At 40.4% G+C, this 26,218-nt stretch overlaps 1 protein-coding gene across 7 annotated transcripts in view; it reads left to right on the plus strand.

Annotated features, from left to right (window-relative positions):
• The window catches only part of TNRC6A (trinucleotide repeat containing adaptor 6A), a 97,324-nt gene that overhangs the window by 28,459 nt on the left and 42,647 nt on the right, over positions 1-26,218 (plus strand). For 5 of the 7 annotated variants that reach the window (XM_029949265.1, XM_029949263.1, XM_029949259.1 and 2 more), the window contains exons 4-5: positions 4,613-4,634; positions 25,325-25,723. In XM_029949265.1, coding sequence (XP_029805125.1) covers positions 4,613-4,634; positions 25,325-25,723 — 421 coding nt within the window. Of the gene's footprint in view, positions 1-4,612; positions 4,635-22,577; positions 22,596-25,324; positions 25,724-26,218 lie in introns of those variants that run through there. The other 2 variants (XM_029949262.1, XM_029949264.1) reach the window with 2 other exon arrangements.

The following is a 26,218-nucleotide window of genomic DNA, read 5'->3' on the forward strand; positions in this document are numbered from 1 at the left end:
TTTATTTATTTTTGACAGAAATAGAGAGTAAGCAGGGGAGAGGGAGAGAGAGACAGAGGGAGAGAAAGGAAGAACAGAGAATCCCAACCCATGAACCGTGAGCGTGTCTTGAGCTGAAACCAAGAGTTGGACGCTTAGCCAACTGAGCCACCCAGGTGCCCTGGTTATTTTCTATTTTAAATTTAAAAACTTTGACATAACTCTTTATATAAATGATTAGACACCAACAAGGCTCACTGTAATATTTTTACTATGGTAGTTTAAAAAATTTTTGTCCTCCTAAACATAAATTTAAGTATTTAACTTTGCCTTTAAAGACATTTTACACAAAGATTACGTGCTTTTTGTTATATTTCAGCTTTAGTACATCTCATAATAAAGACCAGTGTCTGAATGTCTTTATTTTTTATTTTGTTTTTTGAGTGCTTGCTTTGGCAGCACATATACTAAAAATTTTGTTTTTTGAAAAGCTTTCTATTTCATATCTAAGAATCATGGCTGTATACTTATCTTCTAATTCTAAGGTGTAGGAAATAATGTGATCTAGCCTGGGAATGTAGTTTCTGTGCTGAAAAAAGGGGACAGTAGGCAGGCCCAGAATGGAGTTACTCGAGTTAAAAAGGGGGTGGGGGAGGCAGCAGGTAGCAATAGGTTGTTACCATGGATTTATCTCCAGGTTTTGTTTTTAGAAGAAATTTCTAGAAGGAATCTTGAGAGAAATGTAGTGAGGAGGGAAAAGGAGGTTGGGAAATAGGTTAATTATAGAGGGATAATTTGGTATAACCTTTAAGCATGTAACTGTAGTTCCTAGAAAGCACTTAAGGATTCGGGGGCCGGAGGGAAGCAGCAGTACAAATTGGCATCTTTTAACGCTGAGGCTGTTGTGAAGCCTGTTGAACACAGACTGTTGAGTATTTTTGTTGCTGTGTTAGGAGCCGTGGGGCTTTTTCTAGGCTTTGTGGGTTTAAATGTACTCAGTTTGAATTTAGGTGAGACTTCCATCATAGAAAACTTCCGATTTTCTTTCCCCTTTTGGAGATTTTAGTCATCGTGTCTCCCGAAGACTTTTTTGTTCTGAGACTAGGGGTCATGGTCAGCGGTGTAGGTAACACTTTCTCAGTAGCCTGGGCAGTAACGTAAGCAGGCCTGGAGCCCTGCCATGTCCAGGGCAGTCGCGTGTTGTCTTCCAGCCCTGCCCGTTTCACTTGGCTGGTCTCCAGTCCGGGTTTTTTTTTTTTTTTTTTTTTTTTTTTTTTAAAGCACTTTGTATGCATCCAGCCTTGAGGGCCAGACTTAATGCTTGCTGCTGGCCAAGAAATCCTAGGAGTTTTCTGACCCCTGATGATCTCATTTAAAATACATGAATTTAACCTTCAATTTTTTATTCCTAATGTTTTCTTTGTTTTAAGATTTTATTTTTAATTTTTATTTTTAAGAGAGAGAGGAAGAGAGAATCCCAAGCAGGCCCCACATTGTCAGCTTAGAGCCCGACACGGGGCTCATGAATTGTGAGATGGTGATCGGAGCTGAAGTTGGACGCTTAAGCATCTGAGCCACCCAGGCGCCCCTAAAGATTTTATTTTTAAGCAAGCCCTACATCCAACATGGGGCTCAAACTCAACCCCAAGACCAAGAGTCGCATGCTCCAGTGACCGAGCCAGGCAGGTGCCCCACTGATGTTAGTTTCTAATACTTGGCACTGTATTAGATACTGTAGATGATTAAGGGAAAGAAAACAACAACCCAGGACTTGGGAACCTGGAATGTTTGAGTTGGGCCTTTTCCCAGCATGAAAGGATTGAGCCGCTGCCACGGGCAGGTGCGGCTGGTGACTGGCAGCAGCAGCTAACACCTATGTTAGCTTCCTGCCTGCTAGGCACTGTCCTCAGCTCTTTTCTTCCCCCTTGAGCTCTTCATGAGTTAGATCCATTTAGTCTCACACCAGCTCTGGGGTAGGTGTTTTTGTTCCTGCCCTTATAGATGAGGAAGCTGAGCTTTGCAGAAGTTAACTAATTGTGATCCAGGTCACAGAGTGTTGCAGAGCCAGAGTTGAGATTCTGGCTTCAGACACTGAGCTCTTAGCCGCGAGGGGATCCAGGGCCTGGGACCAGGGGTGCAGAGCCTGGCAGCAACCAGGACCCTGGCGTGTGGGGTGTCTGATACCTTTCTATAAGCAGTGAGGCACTTGTGGTAGTTGCTTTGCAGAATCACAGCTCAGGTTTGTTTTTTAAAGTAAGCTCTATGCCCAGTGTGGAGCTCAACCTCACAGCCCTGAGAGCAAGAGTCCTGGGCTCTACGGACTCAGCCAGCCAGGTGCCCCTGTTTTTTTTTTTTTTTTTTAAAGAAAATATTCAATATGGAAAGAATTTTGCTTCTAGATTTGACAGAAGCCTTTACTTCTGTCCTACAGTTATACCTCGCATTTGAATAGTGTTGTAAAGAAAAAATCTTTTATATTGTACTTGACCGTCATGATAGCCCTGAAAAGTAGGCAGTGCAGCGCCCCCCACCCCCACCTCATTTCAGAAATTAGGAAACTGGGGCCCAGAGGATTTCAATGACAAGGTTATGTAAAAGTAAAAAGAAAATGTTGAAGTTAATTTTAATATATTTTATGTAACCAAATATATCCAAAATATTATTTTAACATGTAATCAGTATCAAATATTATTAATGAGACATTTTGCCTTTTTTAAATACTAAAAAATAGAATCTGGTATTTTACATGTCTTTAGACGAGCTTTATTTCAGAGGTCAGTAGCCACATGTGAACAGTAGCTACCATTTTGAACAGTGCAGACAACTCTTAAAATTACTAATCCCATTTGGGAATTTGTCTTTTAATAGTCTGTGTATTATGCTAGGTCCCTAGACCAGGTCACAGAAGCATATTTTAAAGAAGTGGAATTTTATCAGTTCTATTTCCTTCTAATCTGTTAGGAGCTCTTGGGTTCTATAACTCCCATCCGCTTACTGTGTTAGTCAGTGTTCTGATGGGCAGACACCTTTGGATGTCTTCTTGGTGCCTTCTTGTCGATGACAGAATACTGAATGAGGTTGGCTGGCGTTCTGAAGCAACATGCAGTTGTTTTTCCAGAGGAGGTGGAGAGCACATATCCTTTATGTTAAGGCCCACAAGAGCAGCTCTGTCCATCTTGGGATTTAGTAATGTGGTCGTGGCTTCTGTGCTTAGTTTCCTTTGGAAGTAAACTGTGGAAGAGACCAGGAGAGCTTTTTAAAAAAAACCCAAAAAATAAAAAATGATGTTCAGCATCAAAAATAATTTTTGGCTTCAGAAAATTAGGTATCTTATTGTTTGACATGGTACTTGTCATAAAGTATTCATATACCAAGTTCTCTCTAAAAAGACTGTTTTTCTACCATCAAATTTTAAAACAGTGTCTCCAGAAATAAAGTGCTCAAGCTAGTTGACTGGTCTTTTGCCATTGTCCTTCCATCATTTTTTTTTTTTTTAATTTTTGATCCATATAAAATAAAAGATGGGCCTCCATTACTTGCCATAGCATTAGTGCTGTAAAACTTGGTAAAGTAGCTCACTGCCCACACTGACTTCCCCTTTCCAAGGAAAGATCGTTCCGGGTGGCTTCAGGAGTAGTGTAATTGCCATATAGTCCTTTATCACCTAATTCTATAGCGATCTAATTAAAAAATGATATTTTTAATGACAATACTTTCATATGACTAAGCAAAATTATCACACCCATGGCTCTTAAGAAAAGCCTTATCTCTATTCTGGAAGAATTACTGGTTATTCAGCTACTAATTCTGTCTTTCCCCTCCCTGCCCATCCTTTTATCTTTTATTTTTAGAACTCCCGTGCAATTGGTCTTAATAAAAAAATTGATTTTTGGTTGTGGCCTCTGTCTGTAATCAGTTCTCTCTTTTGGGGGCCTTTGCAGTTTGAGTGTGCCACTTTGAGGCAGCCCTGCTGCCCTCCAGCCCCCCTCCGTGTTAGGAGACCCGGGGTGTGTGGCCGGGCAGGCCTGGCAGGCAGGCTTTGTGGCCTGTCTGCTTCTGAACGCAGTGATCTTAATGACCCGTCAGGTGTGTCAGAAGCGACAGATGTGTTTGAAAAATTTTCCCCTGCTCAAAACCACTTAAAAGTTAACCATGTTTAACTGAAATAGCAGCCTAACTTCAGCTTTTCTTTCAGAAAACTTAATTCATCTTTTATCATTTGAAAGAACAATTTTTGGGACCATTTAAACATACACAAAACTCAGTAGATCCATGAAATCTTAAAGGTGACAGTTATATAAGAATCATTTAAAAACTAGATGAGAACAGTGCAGTCCCTTTTTTTATTAGTGTTTACTGTCATACCTGATGTCTTCTCTGCTATGTATCTAAAAGAAACATTTCAAAAAATTTTATTACTAAACATTGTATCAGAGACAATGGGGCACATCTGTGGGAAAAGCATGCTTTCTTTGCATATCTTTTCCTATGCAGTTCATCTGAATGACAAATTCCTTATTTAATAAAAGTGTGTATGTCTTATATAATAGTAATATATGAGCATTTTATCATAACAATCCATTTCTTTCAGTTTCATATTTACATTGTTTTTGTTTGTTTGTTTTTATTTTAGGCCACTGAACAAAAAATCAAAGGTACGTTGTTTAAAGTTATTTTTATCCTTTTTTTTTTTCATAAAGGTGGTTGATATGCATTTGTATTTAGCCCCAGGAAGGGAGAGTGAAGAGCATGAAAGAACGGAGGGGTGGGGACAGACTTCTTCAGTGATGTCACCTTGGACTCATCCTTTGGGATTAATGGTTCTCATGGTGTAAATTGCCACCCATAAAATATACTGGCTCAAGACCCACCTCACAGCTGCCTCCTAGATTGAACACCACTTCCTAATGTACTCCTCGATTTGAGTCTTTGAGCACAGGTACCTTCCCTTCAGTTTTCCATTTAAAAGTTTTCTTATCCAGGGTCACCTCTGAGGCTCACCCCATCTCTTGCTTTATTCCTTGGTCTCTGTATACAGTTGTCCCCAACTCCTTCTTAGAGGCAGACCGTGATATCCACTCTATATTTAGTTACTAAGAATAGTGGCTTGCTAACCCCATGGTTATTTTGCTAGGTTGAACGGCTCCCAGTACTACCTGTCACGTAAAACAGGGTGGTAAGGAGACAGGATCCTAACTCCTCTCAGATCCTGAATCAGGAGTTTTTTTGCCCTCCCGAGAGTTGACTACATGGTAAGGAAAAGTGTAGGGCTCTCAGATGCTGAACTTGTTAGTTTCACAGATTCTGAATTTTTACTTTTAGCTGTATCAGAAGTATATCCTCTACGTGTGGTTGAGATACGCAGCCAGTAGCTCCTGTTTTTATTTGAGGTCAGCATTCGTTAAGGTAACGCTTATTCAGGGCAAGTGTGTAAGAGTGAACAAGAACAGTCGTAACTTATATTGTACTGGAGAAAGTGGCAGTAGAAGGGACACCTAAACACACCGTAGTAAGAGATGATTTGCTTCAGCAAAAACTGCTGATGCTGTCCTGGAGCGCGGAGGAGGGATAGGTAGCTTCTTTGACACAGCGAGGTTAAGGGAGGTCTCCTTGAGATGATCCTAAAAGATGGATGAAACAGCCAAACCCAAGAAGGAAGGGATCAGGGTGATCGAAGGTACAGAGACAAGAAGTGATGTGGTGATGTTGGCAGCAGATATTCCTAGCACTAAACGCCCTGCAGTAAGTAAGTGGGGGTAGAAGGGTTCTTCTGAAGGGATAGGCCTCGCATGCTCTGTGTACCAGGGAGCCTGGGCTTGTGTTGTGTTGACAGGAGCCGCACAAGAGTGACGTGGCTTGTTTTTTTGTTGTTGTTCTTTTTTAAAAGCTGTCAGTCAATGTGCATGCAAAGTGTTGACAGAAAGGTGGATCTAAGAGAAGCAAGGTGCTCTGGGCAGAGGAGGCAGGTGGACAAGAAGAGGGAATGTCCAGAGAATGAGTGTGGGAGAGCTGGCGGGAAGTGACAGAATCTAGGGCTGAGGCAGGGGGTAATCGCAGGGCTTTGTGCCGCTTAGAGAGGAGAGCCAGCCTGGGCAATGTGTGGAGTTGTTCGATCACTGTGTATTATACACCCAGAGCTGATATAACACTGTGTGTTAATGGTACCGGAATTAAAATAAATAAAAACAAACTATTCTTTGAGTCTTAAAAGAGGGAGAGTGGTGAGCCAGCGAAGATCATGGTCATAAGCTATGCTTTAGGAGCATTTCTTTGTCAGTGCTGTCTAGTGTCACCAATAGAGCGGTACCGGGGAGGGAAGAGGAGGAGTAGAGAGGGCACAAACGATCGGAACCGAGGTCCTGCCAGCAGGGCTAAGAGACGGATGAAAGATGCGTGAGGCACAGAATTTGCAAGATTGCAGCTGGTGAGATCAGAGGGGGATTTGAAGGTGGCATTGTGGCTTTGAACCTGGATATGTGAGAAAGTTACAGGGGTGTGGAGTGATGTAGAGAGGGGTGAACATTGCCAAATTAATGTAGTAGGAACATGACCAAAGTCGTCTTCAAGCTCCGCTTTCCTCACACTGCTTCCCTCGGTAGGGATGTTACGTGGTGTCTTTGCCTGCTTCAAGGCCGAACTCCTCAGCTAGGCTTTCAAGGCCCCCTTTGATCTGACCTCCCATGATCTAACCAGCCTCTTTGCCTTCATTCCTTTGTACTTTGCAGAGCATTCTTCTCTCTTTCATGTTCATCCCTGTTTCTGTTTCTTTTTGGTCCAACTCCTCAGCCAAGGAGGCCTTTCAGTGTTTCCAGACCTCACAGAGCTCATCTTCCAGTGTCCTCCCTTCCTGATTTCTTAGGGTGTTATGATGTGTCTTATGTTTGGGGCACTTGGTTCTAGTCCATCTTAGATTTTTGCCTGGCCCGTGGGTGTTTGTTTATCCGGCATGATCTTTGACTACCTACTGTTTATATCCTTTTCAGATGTAAACCGTCCTTTTACACCTATACATAAAATATGAAAACATTTGAATCTCTTAGATTTTAGATTTTGGACTTTCCACAATTCTGAGAATGTGAGGCTAAGTAGATGGAAGTCCCTTCCAGGTGCACTAGGTTGTTTTGCCAGCGGTTTTACTCACCTCACCCTTCTTTTCGTGGCTGCTCCCTTCATAATTGGTCACGACTATTCTTGTTTATGAGAATGTATTGTGTGTGTTTGTGCTGTGTATATATCTGTGTGGTGTTCGTGATTTGGGATTCATAGTGGTTAGGGGCTACAAACCGGAGGCTTGTGGGCCAGGTTTGGCACACACAGTTATTATTGTTATTAAACTTTTGATTTTGGAATAATGATTTATAGAGAAGTTGAAAAGGAAGTAGAGAGTGACACCCCGCCCGGCTTTCCTGTGACTCACATCTTGTGTTTCTGTGGCACTTTTGTCAGAACTAAGAAACTGACATGGGTATTAACGGGACTCTAGACTTTACTGAGATTTCACTATTTCTTCGCTAGCTTCTTTTTTTTTTTTCTAAGATCCAGTGCAAGATACACAGATGCATTTAGTTGTCCTGTCTTCTCAGTCTTCTCTGGTCTCTGCCAAGTGTTTTTATTATCCTTTAAATTTTTGATTGCCAACCTTTAAAATCCGGAGAATCCACATAATCGAGAATACATGGTCAAGAGCATGTTTTGTCTTTCTGTACTAGAGTCTGTATCAGGCCCGGGTTGAGTTACTTGTGGCTGTCACATACTTGACAGAAATGTGACAGAGGGCTGTGACTGAGGAACTGAATTTTTAATTTGATTAGATCGCATAGCTCTAGAGCCTTTTTGATGGTCAAGAATTAAGCTCTTAGTGTTCAGACTGAGCATAACCAGTGAGGCGGTAGCACCCTCTAGAGAGTTCTGACTTCAGTGGGCTGTTCTTTCTTAGACAACCGCCGTTTCTGGTTACATGACACTAACATTGCTTCCACCCTGTGGTAAGACCGTTTATATAGAAGTTGGATTTTTGTAAAGTATCATCAATTAGATTCTTGACCAGCCTTTTTTACATGAAGACAAGTAGATGTTTATTTCTGGGTGCAATGGATTTATAACTCATCTGATAAAAATGTGGGCCAACGTAATGTGGGATATAATGAGATTCTTGAAAGTTTTATTCTTACTTTGTGACTTGAACTCTTTTGGAAAACTGTAAGGGGCATGATATTTGAATGTTTGAATATTTGAAATGTCTTTTGAAATGCCAAAAAATTTAGGGTAAGGTATGGGAATGGTTTTAAGAATGCCCTGTGGCCTGCATAATATAAAGGCAGGGAAGGAGTTGATAGCCCTTTTCAGAATGACCTTGGGAACTTGATTAAGAAAAGTAATTATTTAAAAGCAGCTTTTCAGCTCTGACACTGGCTTGTTTTGAAAACATGCTGATTATGTATTCCTGGTAAAAGAATAAGCACTGTTCATTTTTGACAGCTAGTCTCTCCCCCCCGCCCCTCCTCCTTCTCCCTCCCTCCCTCCCCCTCTCTCTCACCAGTGCTTTCTTCAGGTGATTTTATAAGCGAGTTAAATTCTAGAGAATAACAAATCTCAGGGCTCTGAGAGGAGATGAAGGGAGGCTGGGATGGAGGCAGTGATGGAAGATAGTAGATGATGATGTTTTTTGTTTCCTGGTGAGCACATAGGGAAGTACTGTTCATTGCTGCTGTTCTCTTTCTGGATTGATTAAAGATTCTTACTGAAAATTGGATCAACGTTTAAAACACATTCCTTGCCACATTTGGAAGCCATGATTCTTGCTCAATTCTTTCTTTCTTTCTCTCCCTCTCTCTCTCTCTCTCTCTCCCTCCTTAATTCTTTCTTCTAGCCTTAGAGGGGTTTGTTTGTTTTCTTAATCAAACACAACTTCATTGCTTAACTCCATTGCTCCCAGGGAATGATGAAAATATTCAAGACCTATTAAGCCGACTACATGTCAAGTCATATTGGAGACGTCATGATCGTTAACTTTGAGCACCTACTATGTGTCAGACACTGCTTTATATTTACTTCATTTAACCAAGAGAAATATTCTAAATATTTAATCACTAATGAATGGTCACCAGTGATCAGAACACATACTGGAGCAGTGTCCTCAAAGCTTCAAGTGCTAAGAGTAATGTTTAGCTGTTGAATTTGGGGAAATGTGTGGGACCCAGGGGAGGGGCCAGGGCAGCAGGCTGGGAACTCTGAGACTTCGAGAAGTAGGATGCTGTAAAACTGATATGGGAGTAGGGCTTCATCAATGTGTGTGCACAATATACGTCTGCGTTTAATCCCTTCAGCCCCCTGTGAGGGTAGATAGTGTTGTCACCACTTAGACGTGAAATTGAGACCAAGAAAAGTAACTTGCCTATTGGTTATGCAGCTGTTGAGTGTCTGAGCCGGGATTTGAGGACTAACTTTAGTGGGCTCTCCTGCTGCTTTTTCTTTGAAAACAGCCCTGTGTTTACATGGGAGACAAAATAGGAAATACAAAACACACCATTGCCCATGCTTTAATGGTATTTAATGAATGAACTAAAATAATGTATGTTTTGATGTTTGTTTATTTTTTATATTTGAGGGTAGGGGGATAAAGCAAGTGGGGGAGGGACAGAGAGAGAGGGCCGTAAGGAATCTGAAGTAGGTTCCAGGCTCCGAGCTGTCAGCACAGAGCCTGATGTGGGGCTCAAACCCACCAACTGTGAGATCATGCCTGGAGCTGAAGTTGGACACTTAGCTGACTGAGACACCCAGGCATCCCTAAAGCAATGCATGTTTTAAAAATATTCCAGAGAGGTTTTTTAACAGGTTTTATGGTATTTCCCTGAGCATAGAGAAATAAATAAAAAATTGTTATCACCAGCATAATTTCATGAATCAGGAAGGATCTGACCATTGCAATGTATGAAGTGGTTGGCTTTTCAGGAATCACTAGAGAAAGCTCTGAAAGTGTTTACTTCATCATTGCTGATGAAAAAGAACAGGAGTTTTGAGGACTAAGTAAGAAGCCAATCTTCTGAAAGCTTTCACCATGTGTCAGACTTCTACACAGTGAAAACGAATCCCTTTTTGGTACAAAACCTGACTTCTAATTAAGCTTAAAATGCCTGCTCCAACATCCAATTAAGGAGGATGTAAAGAGACTTTGACCAGAAAACCAGATAGCCTCCATGTTGTGCATTCCTCAGAAGGATGGAGAGAATCTCTTCTGAAGAGCTTGGGCAATAGTGAGGTCCCTTCCTTTCAGTCTGCTCATTGGTGAAGCTGATGAAGTCAGGGGACACAGTTTAACTTTGGGAATATGATTGAGATGACTCAGTTTGAGTCCAAGGAAGGACGGTGTTTAATTTGTTCCTTTTCATTAATAAAGCACTTCTTTTTTTTTTTTTTAATGTTTTTTATTTATTTTTGAGAGAGAGAGACAGTGCGAGCAGGGGAGGGTCATAGGAGAGGGAGATACAGAATCCAAAGCAGCCTCCAGGCTCTGAGCTAGACTGTCAGCACAGAGCCTGATGCAGGGCTCAAACCCACAAACCATGAGATCATGACCTGAGCCGAACCAAGCCGACGCTTAACTGATTGAGCCACCCAGGGCCCCAATAAAGCACTTCTTTTTCTTTTAATCATCACTGCCAGTGTCTGCTATGTTTCACAATCTTTGGAAAACAAAGATAAATGAAAAATAATTGTGTGGTAACCCGTTCTTCCAAAGTTAGGATCCATGAAGTGTTGTTGGTTTTTTTGTTGTTGTTGTTTTGCTTTTTCATTTAACATTCGTGAAATATTTATTGTGTGCCGATCCTGTTTCATGTACTGTTGTCACTTGTTCAAGACTAAACCAGCTCCAAGTCCTTGTCCCCACTGTGTTTCCATTCTCATCTTTGTTTTAGTGTGGCAAAGGTAAATATATTTACCTGTGATCTTGGCTTGTTATTTCATAAGGCTTTAGGTTTCTCAGTCACAGTCCTGTGATGATGAAATTCAGGACCTTGGTGGTTTGGCCAAGAGTTCATGTACTGTGTAGATGTTCAGAGGAGGGGCTGAGACTCAAATCGATGTGAATCGAAGTGTGTCGCCTGACCAGATCACACGGTGGCCCACTTGGGAATGGTGCTGGTGAGGCTGCCCGCCTGGAGAGGCTGGGCTGGTCGTGCTGCCTGCTGAGGCGCTCCTCCCCTCAGCACGCCTAGGACTGTTTCCCACAGGTTGGAAAGTCCCATTAGAATCGGGGCTTCCATGCCCTCCCCCCCCCCGTATATAGAAGAAACACGACTCCTGTGTTATAGGCAGGTATTAAGTCGCAGGGGCAGCAGGTTCTGATCCCAGATGTGCCATCATGGTAACTTTTTTTGAAGGCAAATATGTGCTGACCTCTTTGAAAGAGAAGCAGGTTTCTCGCTGGTGAAGAATTTAGTAATGGCAACAGTGTTTCTTCCTATGGGAGATGTCTTTGAACTTTGTAACTAACTCTTACAGCTCTGCACTAACTGAAAGGGGAAAATGGCCTTCTGCTTCCCAGGGAAATAGTAAAATTACTCTGTTTAGGTATATCGAAGCCTATATTTTTCCTTTCCTCCTGTTGAGAAAGAGAAATGATTTGTATACATTTATACATGTAAATCTAGATTTATGTGTTCAGTGAGGTAATGAAGGATACTAAGGACCCCTTGTTGCTCGTGAGGTAAGGACTATTTTATTTCTAGCCAATTTAGATATGTTCACTTATAAATACCATTAAATTATCAAAGTAAATAGAAATGAAAGATTTTGTACCTTTTGTATCTGATGAGGCTGAGGCAGGACGAAGACAGGAAATAGGAGAAAAGCAGAGATCCGTGCAGTCAGCAAAGCAAACTGCCGTTGGAAAGTAGATTCAGGGGCCATTGGTCCCATAGTTGATAAGAAGCTTATGGGAGAGTATCCTGAGGTTGTGTCCTAAACCCTGAGATTCTGCCTTGACAATAATTAGGTCTTCAGTTGGAAAGGAAACCAGGAGTCCTCTGGTTTAAGTCTGGAGAAGTCAGGAGAGATTAGCAAGAGCAGCTTTATCATCTATGACCAGGTAAGAGAAAGCTACAGACTAGCAAATAACACAGCATAGGTCAGAATTTGCACTTTTATGTTCTTCATTTAGTTCTAATAAGAGTAGTAGTTGTTCTTCAGAATGCATACTGAGTGCGAGCGTGCTCACTGCTGTGGCCTTAGTGAAAATGCACTTAATAAGAATCATGTGTAAAGACAGCATTTGGCCTGAAGCAAAAAGTATTGAATCTTCTACTGATAATCTTGGAATTCTAGCATAAACGCAGCATAGTGTCAAAAATCCAGGCTTCTGAGTCAGATAGCATTGGATTTGAATATTGCCTTTGTAGTTATTATTTCTGTGACCTTGGGCACGTTTCTCAACCTCTAAGTCTCAGTTTGACTCAGTTAAAAAGAGATAATCCAGGCTCCTTGATATTGTGGAAATGAAATAATATAGAACATAAATCACTGGACCAGAGATTGGTAAATGTTGACATCTTATTATAGAAATTTTTTATTTGCTGCTTTCAGATTAAATTAAGACCTAATTAGTGATTTCCCTAATTTCAGAGAGTTTGATTTTGCTCTTATAAGTAAGAGGAAACTTAATTTATACTAGGAGAAACATTGGTTTAGGGGTCCAGTTTGGTTTCAAATTTCATCTCTGCCATGTACTAGATGTTTGATCATGGGCAGCTGCCTCCTGAGCCTTAATTGCTTCATCTGTAAAATGGGAATATTTCAAGTTTATAGAATCCTGAAGATAGATACCAGCTGTACTGCCTGGCATCCAGCAGACACTTGGTAAATTTTAATCACCCCCAACTGTCGTTGTGCCATCTCCTGGCAGTCTTTCAGTCTTCAGACGCCACACACTAGCACTTTCCGGGTCGGTTTAGGGCTTCTCCTCACCCAGACGATGATTTGCTTTTTCCTCTCCCTGAAGTAGGGCCCAGCCCTGCGGGGGTGAATCATGGGGCAGCACCCCCGCCCTAGTGCAAGTGTGTCCTGCAGCATGAGTGGGGCGCACAGCACCTTTGTGGCGCCGGCAGGCCAAAACTCGTATCCTGTTGCTTTGATTTACATTTGTTCGTTGGTAAAATGGAATATCATGTTTAATTGTACTTTTTTCATCTTACAACTTACCTACCATTCTTGTTCTTAACCCATTTATCTTTTGGGTCTAGAGCTTTTGTTTTCAGTTTACATGAGCTCTTTGTATAATACACTTATTAGCATTCTGTCTGATATATTTGATGGGAATATTTCCAACATTATAGACTATATCATATGTTTGAAGTTGTTCTGAGGATGAGATACCAGGCAAAAATATCTAAATTTTGTCCAATACTGGATTCTGTAAGGGGTATATATATATATGCAGAGGATGCAAAAATATACAGTCAGAAGAAAAAAAGCAAAATTAAATAACTTTTATACTCTTAGCTTGAACTCTGGCCCCAAATTCTAGTGACTATTGAATATTGCCTTAAACCACAACAGTATAGAACCTCTTTTCCCTCTGGGGTAAGCAGTGGGAGGGGAGAGAGAATGGGTCCCTTTAACTTGTTCCAGAGGACAAATATTTTTCCAGCTTGCCTTTTAATTTGGAATAAATACACACACATACACACACCCTTGAAAAAATAAGTTACACTGTATAATTTTAGTTGATTAAACTCAACAATTTTTTTACTTTTTAAAGGGATTTTTAATGTTTATTTGTGAAGAGAGAGACAGCTTGAGCAGGGAAGGGGCAGAGAGAAAGAGGGAGACACAGAATCCAAAACAGGCTCCAGGCTCGGAGCTGTCAGAACAGAGCCTGATGTGGGGCTTGAACCCACAAGCCAGGAGATCATGACCTGAGTCGAAGTCAGACACTTAACTGACTGAGCTATCCAGGCACCCCAACAATTTTTTACTTTTTGATTATTTGACTTTTATAAAGCCTCCTGTTTATCCAGATTTAGAAAAAAATTTGCTTGTTTTCTAGAAATGTTTAAAACTGCCAGCACTTTATAGTATTATTAACTGATTTATCTGAACTTTAGTTTTTCTAAATAAAAAAAAAATGAACTAACCATCCTGTATTTCCTAAGTAATTTGTTATCTTCCATGATTTATGACAATTTCTTTATTGCATAAATTTGGTGACCTTCCCTCTTACCCCCCCCCCCCCTTTTTTTTTAAGCTTCCGTGTGTTTGGGACTTCTGTTGTTGCTCCTGTTACTAACTCCTAGCTGAATTGTTAGGTATTATCCTTTTTTTTTTTTTTTTTGAGTTGCAAATTGAAGTCAGAAGCTCTCTAGATGTTCCTCCAGTATCTGTTTTCTCCAGTAACAGTTTTCCAAAATTGCTCAGATATGAGAACCACATGGGACACTTGTTTTAAGAAATACAGATTCTGATTTATCTGTGAGGTTAAAGTATCCCATAACAGCTCTAGTTGAACAGATTTAAGAATCACTTCTAGAATTTAAGTTATGAAAGAGACTTAAGAGCAGTTTGTTTGTTTTTTTCTCTGAAAGCATGTATATCTCCCCGAAAACTCTTCTGTCGTCCCGCTGTTCTGAATCTCACTTATTTATAGGACAGGTTTGGGGGATAGATTAACTAAAGATCGCAGAAGTAGCATGCTGTGAATGTTGTGTGGATGTCCTTCCGCTGTTGGACAAGGTCTGTACGCTAATGGCTCAGGCTGTGTGGGGGCACATCAGCGTTGTTTCTCTTTGTGTAGTAACGTGGGAAACGTTGGAGTAGGAAGATCAAGTTCCCTGCGGGGCTGCAAGCGGGTGCTTCCCTGAGACTCGGGAGCAGGTACACTTCCCAATTCTCTAGGGTATGGGAAGCGAATTACAACTAAATGAATTCAATTTAATATTTATATAATTAATTTAAATTCACTATTTAATTTTGAATTGTTTATGATATCTTGCTGCTTGGTATTTTTCCTTACTTTAGGAACTTTTAAACAAATACATCAAGATTTGTTTGTACTGGTGTAAAATATAAATACAGCTTATTATAGTTCACATTTGTTTTTAGGTCTTCAAGTTCTCAAATAGCCATCTAGTTCAACCTACTCGCTAAGGATTAACAGAAGCTAATGGATTGGCAAGCGTTTAGGTATTTTCCAGGTTGACTGGTGGCACTTGAAGCTGCAACCCTTTGTCCACAGTGAAAATTCTGGCATTTACGTCTGTGTGTATCAGTTGAAAAGCCAGACTTGCCCCTTCTGTGTCCTTCAGTGCCCTTCAGCATTCTGGAATTAACCGAAGTCAGTGTAGGACAGAGAATGTGTATTATACAGGGGAACTGTACTATGAATCCTCCAGTGTGCTTATTAATGAATAAGAGGATTTTTATAGTAGTACAAAGTTTGGCCAAGTTTTAAATAAATTTGATTTATAGGCTTATTTTAATTAACAGAACGCTCTTTGCATTGTTTAACCAACTGGCTGCTGCTTTCCCCTCCTGTCCCTCTAAAAATATAAGGAGATGGAACTCGAGTTATTGTGCTTAGATACAGGGGAAGTTGGTGAACAGCACCTCCATTGCAGTCAGTGACGCTGTGCCTTTCTCCGCTTCCTTCAGAGAGCTATGGGAGGGAGAGCAATAGAAGTTGGAAGCCCCTTTCTGTAGAATTTCCTGGGGCAGAAAATTTTCTACTCTGCTTGGATTTTTCGTCAGGTTTATGCTGTTTGAAACTCTGTGTTCCTGTGATATTGCTGCTTCTGCTGCTGCTAATCAGGAAAATAGGATTCATTTCCCTCATATGTGTTTGCTCTTCCTCTGATCATGAGGCAGATTCTATTGAAAACTATCATATTATTTTAGCACTGCAGCTAGAATAATTGATTAGAGAGTTTAGGCTTGAAGAGATTATACTTACTTACTGGAAACATTAACAGTAGGGAAGAAAGACAAATCTTGTATGTGGCGTTGCCTGATGAGCAGTTACAGTTTAAATACTTTAGTTTGTAACATGTTTGTTGACTTTTCTTCCAGAAGTTACTTTATTTTGTGGCTTTTAAGAGCATAAAATCATTCTCTGTAATGAAGGTTCTGAAGAATGTTTATAGATGACATTTATTTTTTAAAATACTGTTTGAGCAAGGGTAGGGATTTTTAACCATCAAGCATTTAGAGTTGAGCCTAATTATCGACAGCTAGAAATGTTAATTTCTAGAAACTCTGGCTTGTTGTTAGTACATTTTTATTTTGTCAGTTACACCTACTCATACTTTTTTGAGAAGGTAGCAAGTTTTTTCTTATATAAAAAAATAAATATTTAGGAAAATCCTGGACTTTTGCTCTTATGTGAAAATGACATTATCCAGCTGATGAGCTTTCGTGGGTACTTGCCATTTGTCTTCGGAGAGCTGAGCTGTTTTCTGTTTCTGTGATGATGTGTACTGAGGTTAGTTAGGCACAATTACTTTAGGTAAATTTGAAGTTTGCCTAAAGAAGTCTTTAAAAGCACTGTGTATTCTATAGATGCTCATTAAGTATTAATTTAAATCAGTAATTTCAACTATTTCAGTTCCTTTAAAACTTCAAATGCAAATCTGTATATGGTTTCTATGTTTTGGGGGTCAGTTTAGTATTTCATTCTGTTAAAGTGAAATCATGTCTTAAATGGCATTTTTGTATACTATGGCTGCTATTTATGCCAGTATTTCTGGAAGCGGTACAATGTAGCCAGTATGAAGACTCACACACAAAACTAAATTATAGACTTTGGAAGGATAGGACTAAAGGAAGGGCTTGAGGTATTACGATTTGTTAATTCATGTTTTGGGGAGTTTGGTAACTCAGTATACTGATGACTGCTTTGTATTTAAACTGCTGTTTCTGTTAAACTTGTAGATAGCCATTAGGAAGTTCACTGTTTTCTGAAATTTATTTAAATGGCATTTAAAATGTTATTTTAAAGATTAAAAGCAGTAAATATTCATATAATTTTAATTATTAGGGACTGCATAAATCAGTAAAATTTTATTTTACAAATTTAGAACTTGGTATATTTGGAATTTTGGGTATTAAATGATCTCTTATCTAGTCTTGGTATTTTACTTGAATGTAGAACAATACCTGTGGGTTCCTCCTACTCCGTTGATAGATTTATTTTGTAGAGCAATTCCAGTTTACAGAGTGATAGCATGCTTATGCATAAGAAATATCAAAACACATGAAAGTAGCAGAAGTTAATAATTGTCACATTGATTCTTTCTTTTTTTTTTTTTTTTTTTTTTGCAAAGCAGGAAGTCTTGATTTGGAGCACGATTTAGGAAAATGTTAGTTTAATTGTTTAATGTTGGAAAATTCTTTGCATGAGTAATTTTTCCATTAAAAATTTTTTTTAAAAAACTTGTCAATTTCTGAGCCAGTTCATAATTTTGTCCCTCTGCTTAAACTGTACAAAGGACCAGTGGGTCATAGAATGGCAAAAAATGTAAAGTAAAAAAATTTTAGTGGGTATGTGTATTTTGTACTGGCCAAGTGAAATTCCCTCAAAATATTTTCCTGGGGTTATAGATAAAATGTGGCTAATTAGGGTATCTTTCCAGATAAACAATCGTATTTACTGAACTTGTTCTCTGGATGCCAGCTCTGGGTTTTTTGTTTGTTTTTTTAGAGCAGAGATTTTTTTTTTAACTTTACATTTATTTATTTTTGAGAGACAGAGATAGCACAAGTAGGGAAGGGGCAGAGAAAGAAGGAGACACAGAATCCAAAGCAGGCTCCAGGCTCTGAGCTGTCAGCACAGAGCCTGCCATGGTGCTCGAACTCACAAACTCTGAGATCATGACCTGAGCCGAAGTTGGCTGCTTAACTGACTGAGCCCCCAGGCGCCCCTTGAGGCAGATTTCTAACCAATGAGTTAACTTAGCAGCATACCAGCCAGCCACCATCATTGCCTTTAACTCTTTCTACTTCTCTTGATCATTCTCTTTTCTTTACTGGTTCTTGATTATTCCTCCAAATAAATGTCAGTGTCCCACAGTGTTTCATCTTTAATATCATTCTGTATTCTTCGTGTTCAGTGGTGTCATCCGCTGACAGTTCTCCAGTTGTTCATTCAGCCAGTAGTTCCTGGTTGTGCGTGGTGCCTGGGGAATGCCCGTGACCCAGGGAAGGAGAAAGAAGGCGGCACTTTGAGTAAACACGTGCAGGGTGAGAGATGCCTGAAGAGGTTATGGGAATCGAGGAGGGGAAATTGCTTGTCATAAAATGCTTTTAAGATTAGCAGAACCTGGAGAGAAGTTGAGGGAGGCAATTTATTGTTTCGTAGAAAAGGTGGACAGAAAGATTTTCCAGAAAGATATCAAGGATGGAGGCATCTGGGTGGCTCAGTCTGTTGAGTGTCTAACTCTTGGTTTTGGCTCAAGTCACTATCTCACAGGTTTGTGAATTCAAGCCCCATGTCAGGCTCTGTGACATGTGGAGCCTGCTTGGGATTCTGTCTCCCCCTTTCCCTCCCCCCTCTCTGTTCATATGCTCTCTTCCTCTTAAAATAAATAAACATTTAAAAAAAAACAACAGAAAAAGGATCAAGAAATTTTAGGCACAAAGAATATCCTGAAAAAGAATGGTACCTTTTGCACTTGCCGAGAAGCAATAGAATGGTACCTTTTGGAGTATTGCAGATTCTTCGTGTGAGAGAGAAGGAACTGTGTGTGGATGTAATGGGGTATGAATCTGGAAAAGTGGTAGATCAGGGCCATGCTAAGGACGTTAGATGATTTCTAAAAGCACTTTAATCAAGAGGATAGATTTGGGGTGAAGGTGAAATGGGGAGGAGAGTCAAGATGTAATCCATGGGGACCAATTAACAGGTTTTTGCAAAAGTAAATTGAAGGAGGGCCTAAACGATAGCAGTGACCTTGGAGATGATAAAGATGCATTTGAGTTCTATCAAGTAAATATCTATTGGACCTGTTATTGTCTGAACAGGGAGGGACAGGGAGAACTTGGGGAAGAAATCCCTGCTTGGGTAAATAGGCCACTTTTAAGAACTCTGTCCTAGCCTCTCTGGCAGTCCTGCCGTTACTGCTCTGCCATCGGCCTCAGGAGCCTCTCCTTTGTTTGGGTCTCGATGTTGCTTCTCATTCTGCTGCTTGCATGACTTTTCCCCCACCTCTATGCTGAATCCTGAGTTTATTGTTTTAGTTCATACTTTTACTGAACATTAGAACCATATATTCAGCTGCATTCTACTCATGGGTATTCTAGAGCAGCGGTATTCAGAGTTTATCTGAGGACTTCCCAGAGGCTATCAGAAACTGTCGTGAAATTTTCCTAATGATAAGTTTACTTGTGGTCTTCACTCTTTTTTCTCCTGAGCACATAGTGGAGTTTTGTAGAGGCTACATAATGTGGATGTCACAACATATTGGATGCAGAAGTAGATGTGAAATCTATCTGCTTTCTGTTGAGCCAGATATTAAAGACATTTGGAAAAATGTAAAAACAGTGCATTCATTTCACGCTTTTTGTTTTGGAAAACAGTTATTTCACAAAATATATATTCATTTACTGAAAACATATATTAATGTAAGAGTTTATTTTTTTCTTTAAATGCTTATTTATTTTGAGAGAGAAAGTAAACAGGGAAGGGGCAGAGAGGTAGAGAATCCCAACGTGGGGCTCAGTCCCATGAACCGTGAGATTATGAGCTGAGCTAAGATCAAGAGTTGGGTGCCTAACGAACTGAGACATCCACGTGCCCCAAGAGTTTTGGGTGGGGTTTTTTTAAAGTGTTTATTTATTTTAGAATGAGATACAGAACATGAGCAGGGGAGGGGCAGAGAGACACACACATAGAATCCGAAGCAGCCTCCAGGGTCTGAGCTGCCAGCACACAGCCAGATGCAGGGCTGGAACCCACAAACCATGAGATCATGACCTGAGCCAAAGTTGGAGGCTTAACCAACTAAGCCACCCAGGCGCCCAAGAGTTTATTTCTTAAATGAATTAATGTATTTTTACATTTTTTGGTATAAATTTATATATGGTAAAATGTTGTAAGTATACTATGGTAACTATAGTTGTAACCCACATAAACAAAAGATCTTTGGTGTTTTCAATAACTTTTAAAAGTGTAAAAGGGTCTTGAGACCAAAACGTTTGAGAATTGCTGCTATACAGAAACAGCAGACCTAACACATCAAAGCCAAAGCTCATTCTCATGTATTTTCCAAACTTAGTTTTTGTCTTCTGTTACATGTCTTGTTAAGTGGTACTACTGTCTACCAATGTCAGGCCAGAAATCTGAGGGTCATCCTTACTCCCCCTTTTGTAACCTAGATGGCTAACCTTTCTTGGGTACTAGCAAGGTGCCAAATACTGTTCTCAGTTCTTTACATCCATTATCATCTTAAAACCTCACAGCACCCTGCATGGTAGAGGTAGTAATACTCACCCCGGTTTTACAGATGAGGGAGCAGAGGGCCAGGCGGCTCTGTAGCTTGCCCACTGTCATACAGCTGGTAAGTTGCAGAGCCAAGATTTGAATCTAGTCAGTCTTTTGAACCTGCACTTCTTTATTCTGAAACAGTTTGTATAGGTTGATATGACATGTTTCTTGAAGATTTTGTTTGTTTTTAATGTTTGTTTATTTTTGAGAGAGAGAGAGAGCAGGAGAGGGGCAGAGAGAGACAGAGACGCAGAATGCGAAGCAGGCTTGGAGCTCTGAGCTGTCAGCACAGAGCCTGACTTGGGGCTTGAACTCGTTAACTGTGAGATCATGACCTGAGCCAAAGCTGTATACTTAACCAGCTGCGCCACCCAGGAGCCCCTCTTGAAGATTTTATATGCACCTTCCCTATAAAGTCATCTGGGCCTGGTGATTTTTAGAGAGGTAAATCTTGGAGGACTTTTTTTAGTGTCTTTTGAGGTTATTTAAGGATCTTCTCCTCTATAAGCTCATTTTGGTAAATTACAGTCTATAGGGCAGACTCTCAGCCTATAGCTTGCAAATTTGGCCCAGTGCCTATTTTTGTATATCAGGTTTTGCTGGAACACTCACTGTCCCATCCATTCATTTATGTGCTGTCCGTGGCTGGTTTTTGTGCTAAAGACTGAATGACAGTATTGGTCAAACTGTCTGATCTTGATGGGTGATTTTATAAATTCCTCCATTTTATTCTAATCTTTATTTTCTTGCCTTTTTCAGGGTCAGAGTTAAATCACTCTTGTATCTTTTCAAGTTATTTACAGAGTTGAGCCTAAAGAAGTATCTTCATTTTATTTATTCATTTTTAATTTTTTAAAATGTTTATTATTGATACAGAGAGAAACAGAGCATGAGTGGAGAGGGGCAGAGAAAGAGGGAGACACAGAATCTGAAGCAGGCTCCAGGCTCTGAGCTGTCAGCACAGAGCCTGATGTGGGGCTCAAACCCGCAAACTGCGAGATTATGACCTGAGCTGAAGTTGGAGGCTTAACCAACTGAGCCACCCAGGCGCCCCAGAAATATCTTTATTTTAGAGAATCATCTCATTTTTCCCCATTTTTTTAAAAAAGAGGTTAACCAGCTTCTTTTTTTCATAAAGCCACACCTTAGAGTCGTTAGTTCACTTGTAGAGTAATTGGTTTCCCCTTTTATCTCCACTAATTCCTTCTTCTGCTTCCTTTGGTTCATTTTTTTTAATGCTTTATTTATTTTTGATACAGAGAGGGACAGAGCATGAGAGGGGGAGGGGCAGAGAGAGAAGGAGACACAGAACAGGAAGCAGGCTCCAGGCTCTGAGCCAGCTGCCAGCACAGAGCCCGACGCGGGGCTCGAACCCATGAACGTGAGATCTGACCTGAGCCGAAGTCAGAGGCTTAACCGACTGAGCCTCCCAGGCGCCCCTAGTTCATTTTTTATCTTGAGTAACATGCTTTTTCATTCATTCTTATTTGTTGAAAATAATTAAGGCTAGGAATTTTTGAGTACTGGTTTAGCCATATCTTAAAGTTTATATATGTGTTTTGTTTTCACTAGTATTTTCTTGATAACCCTGCAGTTTTGGTTTTTCTTTTTGAGCTCAAAGGTTATTTAAGCCAGTTTTTTTTTTTTTTTTTTTTGCTAGTTTTGTTGTTTCTAATGTGATTGCATTGTGATCCAGAAATGTCATCTGTATTATTTGTACTTGCACTTTAGTGATGTTTTCTTCAGTGCTACTTTACGGGCTGTGTGCATGTGTGCTTTTTACACTGTTCCATTGGTATTTGTCCAAAATGGTGTTAGCTGTTTTCAAGGTAGATGGTTTTGCTTTTTTTTCCCATTTTTCTGTCTCCATTTGATTTACATGTTTTGGTATATAAAGGTTCTTCAACTGTTTATTTTTAGTTGGTTTCTTTTATCAGTATGAAACATCTTGTTTTTTATAATGTTTTCTGATTGAATTTTTTAAACCTGATGTTAATACTGCTTTTATTTAAATTTTGTTAGCATTTTTGGTCATATATTTGTATCCTTTTTCCCCTCAACTTCCTGTATTGTTTTGTTTCAGGAGTGATTTTCACAAAGTACATTCCTTAAGTTTTTCCCCCCCATCACTAAAGAGCTTTTATTAGTAAGTAAATTTAACTCATTCATGTTTGTTTTGATTACAGACATTTTGGGGCTTAGGCTTCACATCTTAGTTTATATTTCATATTAACTGCAATTCTGAAATAATTCTTTTTATTGCATTTTCTGTATCTTTTGAATGGATTGAGTTTCACACGCTCATTTTTTTCTCTTTTCAATTGTTTGGATGTTTATTGGCATAATTAACCTAAATTTTAACTGCACAAACACACTAGCCAAAGTCATTTAGTAATTATGTCTGTTACCCAGCAACCCTGTCCTTACCGCCCTACCTCCACACGCAGTTAACTTCTTTCCTCTTCTAGCACATGTCCTATTTATATTTGGGATTTCACTTCAGATTATTTAGTTCAGTTTTATAACCAGTAGTTCCATTGTCTTAATATTTTACTGGTTTTGGTGAACTCTTCTGCCCCAGAAACGAGGGCCTGTCTCGGCCTTCTTTTCCCCCTGACACTTCACTGCTAAGTACAGCAGCTCTCTTAACCGGAGGGAGGGATGGGCTGCCAGGTGACAGATGTAAGTAAATGCTGCTTCTGAATTCCTGGTCACTTTTGGCGACACTTTGAGTGTTACGGTTATCGACGTTATTCATGTAGGTCATTCACAATGTTTGCCTGTAGGTTATCTTCCAGTTCTTTGAATGTACTAAAGAACATTTTCCTGTTGCTAGCTCATATAAATCATGTCATTTGGGTTTTAAATTGTTACAATCTTGTCTTTTCCTTTTAGTAATAAAATGGAAGGCAAGGCTGTATTTTAGCAGTGGATAACCGTAGACAAGGCTGCGTTCAGTTGCCAGATACCATGCTGAACCTGGTACTAAACATGCAAGGGTTGAGTTGGAGTTTTTTGTTTTTTTATGATTTCATTGTTATGTGTACTTTATCTTTTTTTTTGGTTTCAGAGGTACTTAGAATATTCCAGTGCCTTGTTTTCCTTGTGACAGAGGAATATACATTATTGCTGCTTTCTGGGAGCATTAAATTATCTGGGAGACAAAAGTTTCATATATAAAGTAATTAGACCTAGAATATACTTGGCTCAAATGATTAATGCTAGGCTTTTTGGTTGTCTTCAAGAACGGAGGGGATTCCAAGCAATAGATGGAATGTAATTTTGTAATTTTTCAGTGCATTTCCTGCTGAATGACAATTTGCTTGTATTACCTTAGAGGAATCAAAGTCACACTTGAAAAAATAAGAGATCAGATCCTGTTTTAAAAAATACTAGTATTAGTGACGTAGATGAACTCCACCAGTGGTCCAGACATAGAAGGCCATTAGTGAGGCTACTAGGACACTCTAGAGCTGGGAGGGGCGGGGGCGGGCAGGCAGGTGGCCACCGGAAATGGCACCGGCGACCTCCTTTATCACACCATCATACACATTATAGGTATTTGACAAATACTTCCTTTATTTGGCCCCCAGAATGGCTTCTGTTTGTTGAATTTTTACATTGTGCTGGGTACTAGACCAAGATCGCCTGCACAGGCAAGGTGAAAGACACAGAGATGACCCAGTTCTAGAGGCGGCTGTTCTGACTGCAGGCCCGGAGCCCTCAACCCTTGGGCAGCATTTTCTCCGAGCATCCTCACTGGTCACATAGAGACATTTCACTTTATTTATCTGACAGTGGCATCTGTAAAGATGCGTCGACCTCTCACAGAAATGTTAAACAGTTACAGAAGTGTACGGTGGTATTGTGCCAATCACTAACAAATACCCATTGTTCGTATCACGTTGTACTCGGTGGTTTATAAGCAGTAACACAGTTAACTCGAGGATAGTTCTGCAAAGTCTAGGTGTTCCCCCATTTCACAGGGGAGACCACAGCCTTGGTCACATGTGTACAACTTGCCCAGCACTGGGATTACAACCTGGGTCCATTGAGCACCAGAAGTTCGTATGCCACGCTGTATGTGTAGTTTTAGAGACTGGGTATATCTTCACCGGCTTAGGTCCTTTCCATCAGTTTGTTTACTTATTTTATCTCTTTTTAAGAGTCTAACAATACACTGTTTATAATTTCAGATCGTTCATACAGTAGATACATGGCTGTTCTCGGATCTGCTTAAGGGACATTATCTATGTTATTTCTCCCGTATTGATTAGCTTCATAGATTTCATTCTATTATCTTTGTATTCACTTCCCTGTTATGAGTTTGTCCTATTTGATTCCTTTATGTTTTAACAACAAAAAATATTGTTAACTTTGCCTTTTTGTAAAGAAGCTGTCAGATTGTTTTCTATCCTTTCTACCTGTTCTTGTGTTCAGTCTTTCAAAGATGAATAGGGACCCAGCACATTAAAAATTAGGCAGGTTAAGAACAGCTTCCAGAGAATTGAGGATTCTTTTAGGATTACCAAAATTCGGTTCAGCACTTGTTCTTGAAGCTACTGTGAGTCCCCTAGTTGCACAATCAGGTGCTTGTTCTCTGGTCACAGTACTATGGGCCTGAGCTGGTGAGCACAAGCTGTCCAGGTCAGGGGTGCTGCTGGTGTCCATGCCCGCATTGGAGGGGTAGTTAGCAGAAGTAAATTCGATTCTCTCCTAAGAAAACCGGAGCCTGTGATGAGGATATCCTTGCGCACCTGAACTTTCTGTTCCTTTAGGGTTGTTTTTCTTAGTGCCTTTTTACTTAGATGGCTTACTGTGGAGGTACACTTTACTGGCTAATCTTTTCCACCCCTTTTCTTTTGTTGGGATTAGTGCCAGAACAGATAAAGCCCAGTGTAAGCCAGCCTCAGCCTGCCAACTCTAATAACGGCACTTCCACAGCAACCAGCACTAATAATAATGCCAAGCGAGCCACAGCCAACAATCCGCAGCCGCCGCAGCAGCCGCCACAGCCGCCACAGCAGCCGCAGCCGCCGCAGCCGCCGCAGCCGCAGCCACCACAGGCCTTGCCTCGGTATCCTCGGGAAGTACCGCCGCGATTTCGCCACCAGGAACACAAACAGCTGCTAAAGAGGGGTCAGCATTTTCCTGTCATAGCAGCAAACCTGGGATCTGCTGTTAAAGTGTTAAGCAGCCAGTCAGAAAGCAGTGCTTTAACAAACCAACAGCCACAAAATAACGGAGAGGTGCAGAACAGCAAAAACCAGTCAGGTGAGAGAAGGCATTTCTTACGAGACTCCCACTGTCCTGATTAGCAGCGTAGCAAGTGTATACATTCATGGCTTTGGGGGTGTATTTGTGTCCGTCAGTGTGTGCAGATAAGAGCTCCGGGCAGGGAGTCATGAATGGGGAACTCTGAAATGTTTCCTGTAAGCTGACTGCTCATCCTGCTTTTAAATGGTTATTTTAATCATTGTCCTTCCAGGTTCTACCCATCTTAATAAGTAGCTTATAGCTTACATCGATGAAACTATAGCTCCAGTTGAGCGCTCTCCCCCCAAGTGATGTGCTAAGCAGTTACACACATTATTGCAATTAATTGTCACCAGCTCTGTGAGGCATAAATTATTCTTATCCTCACTTTTCAGCAGAGGTAACTGAGGCACCAAGACATTAGCTGACTTGCCCAAGATCGCTCCGTCACCACGTGCCATAAAAAGACCACTGCACGTGGAGATTATATTTGGACAGCACATACATCCAGTT

The sequence above is a fragment of the Suricata suricatta genome, chromosome 8, assembly GCF_006229205.1.
Source record: "Suricata suricatta isolate VVHF042 chromosome 8, meerkat_22Aug2017_6uvM2_HiC, whole genome shotgun sequence".
Classification (NCBI taxonomy): Eukaryota; Metazoa; Chordata; class Mammalia; order Carnivora; family Herpestidae; genus Suricata; species Suricata suricatta.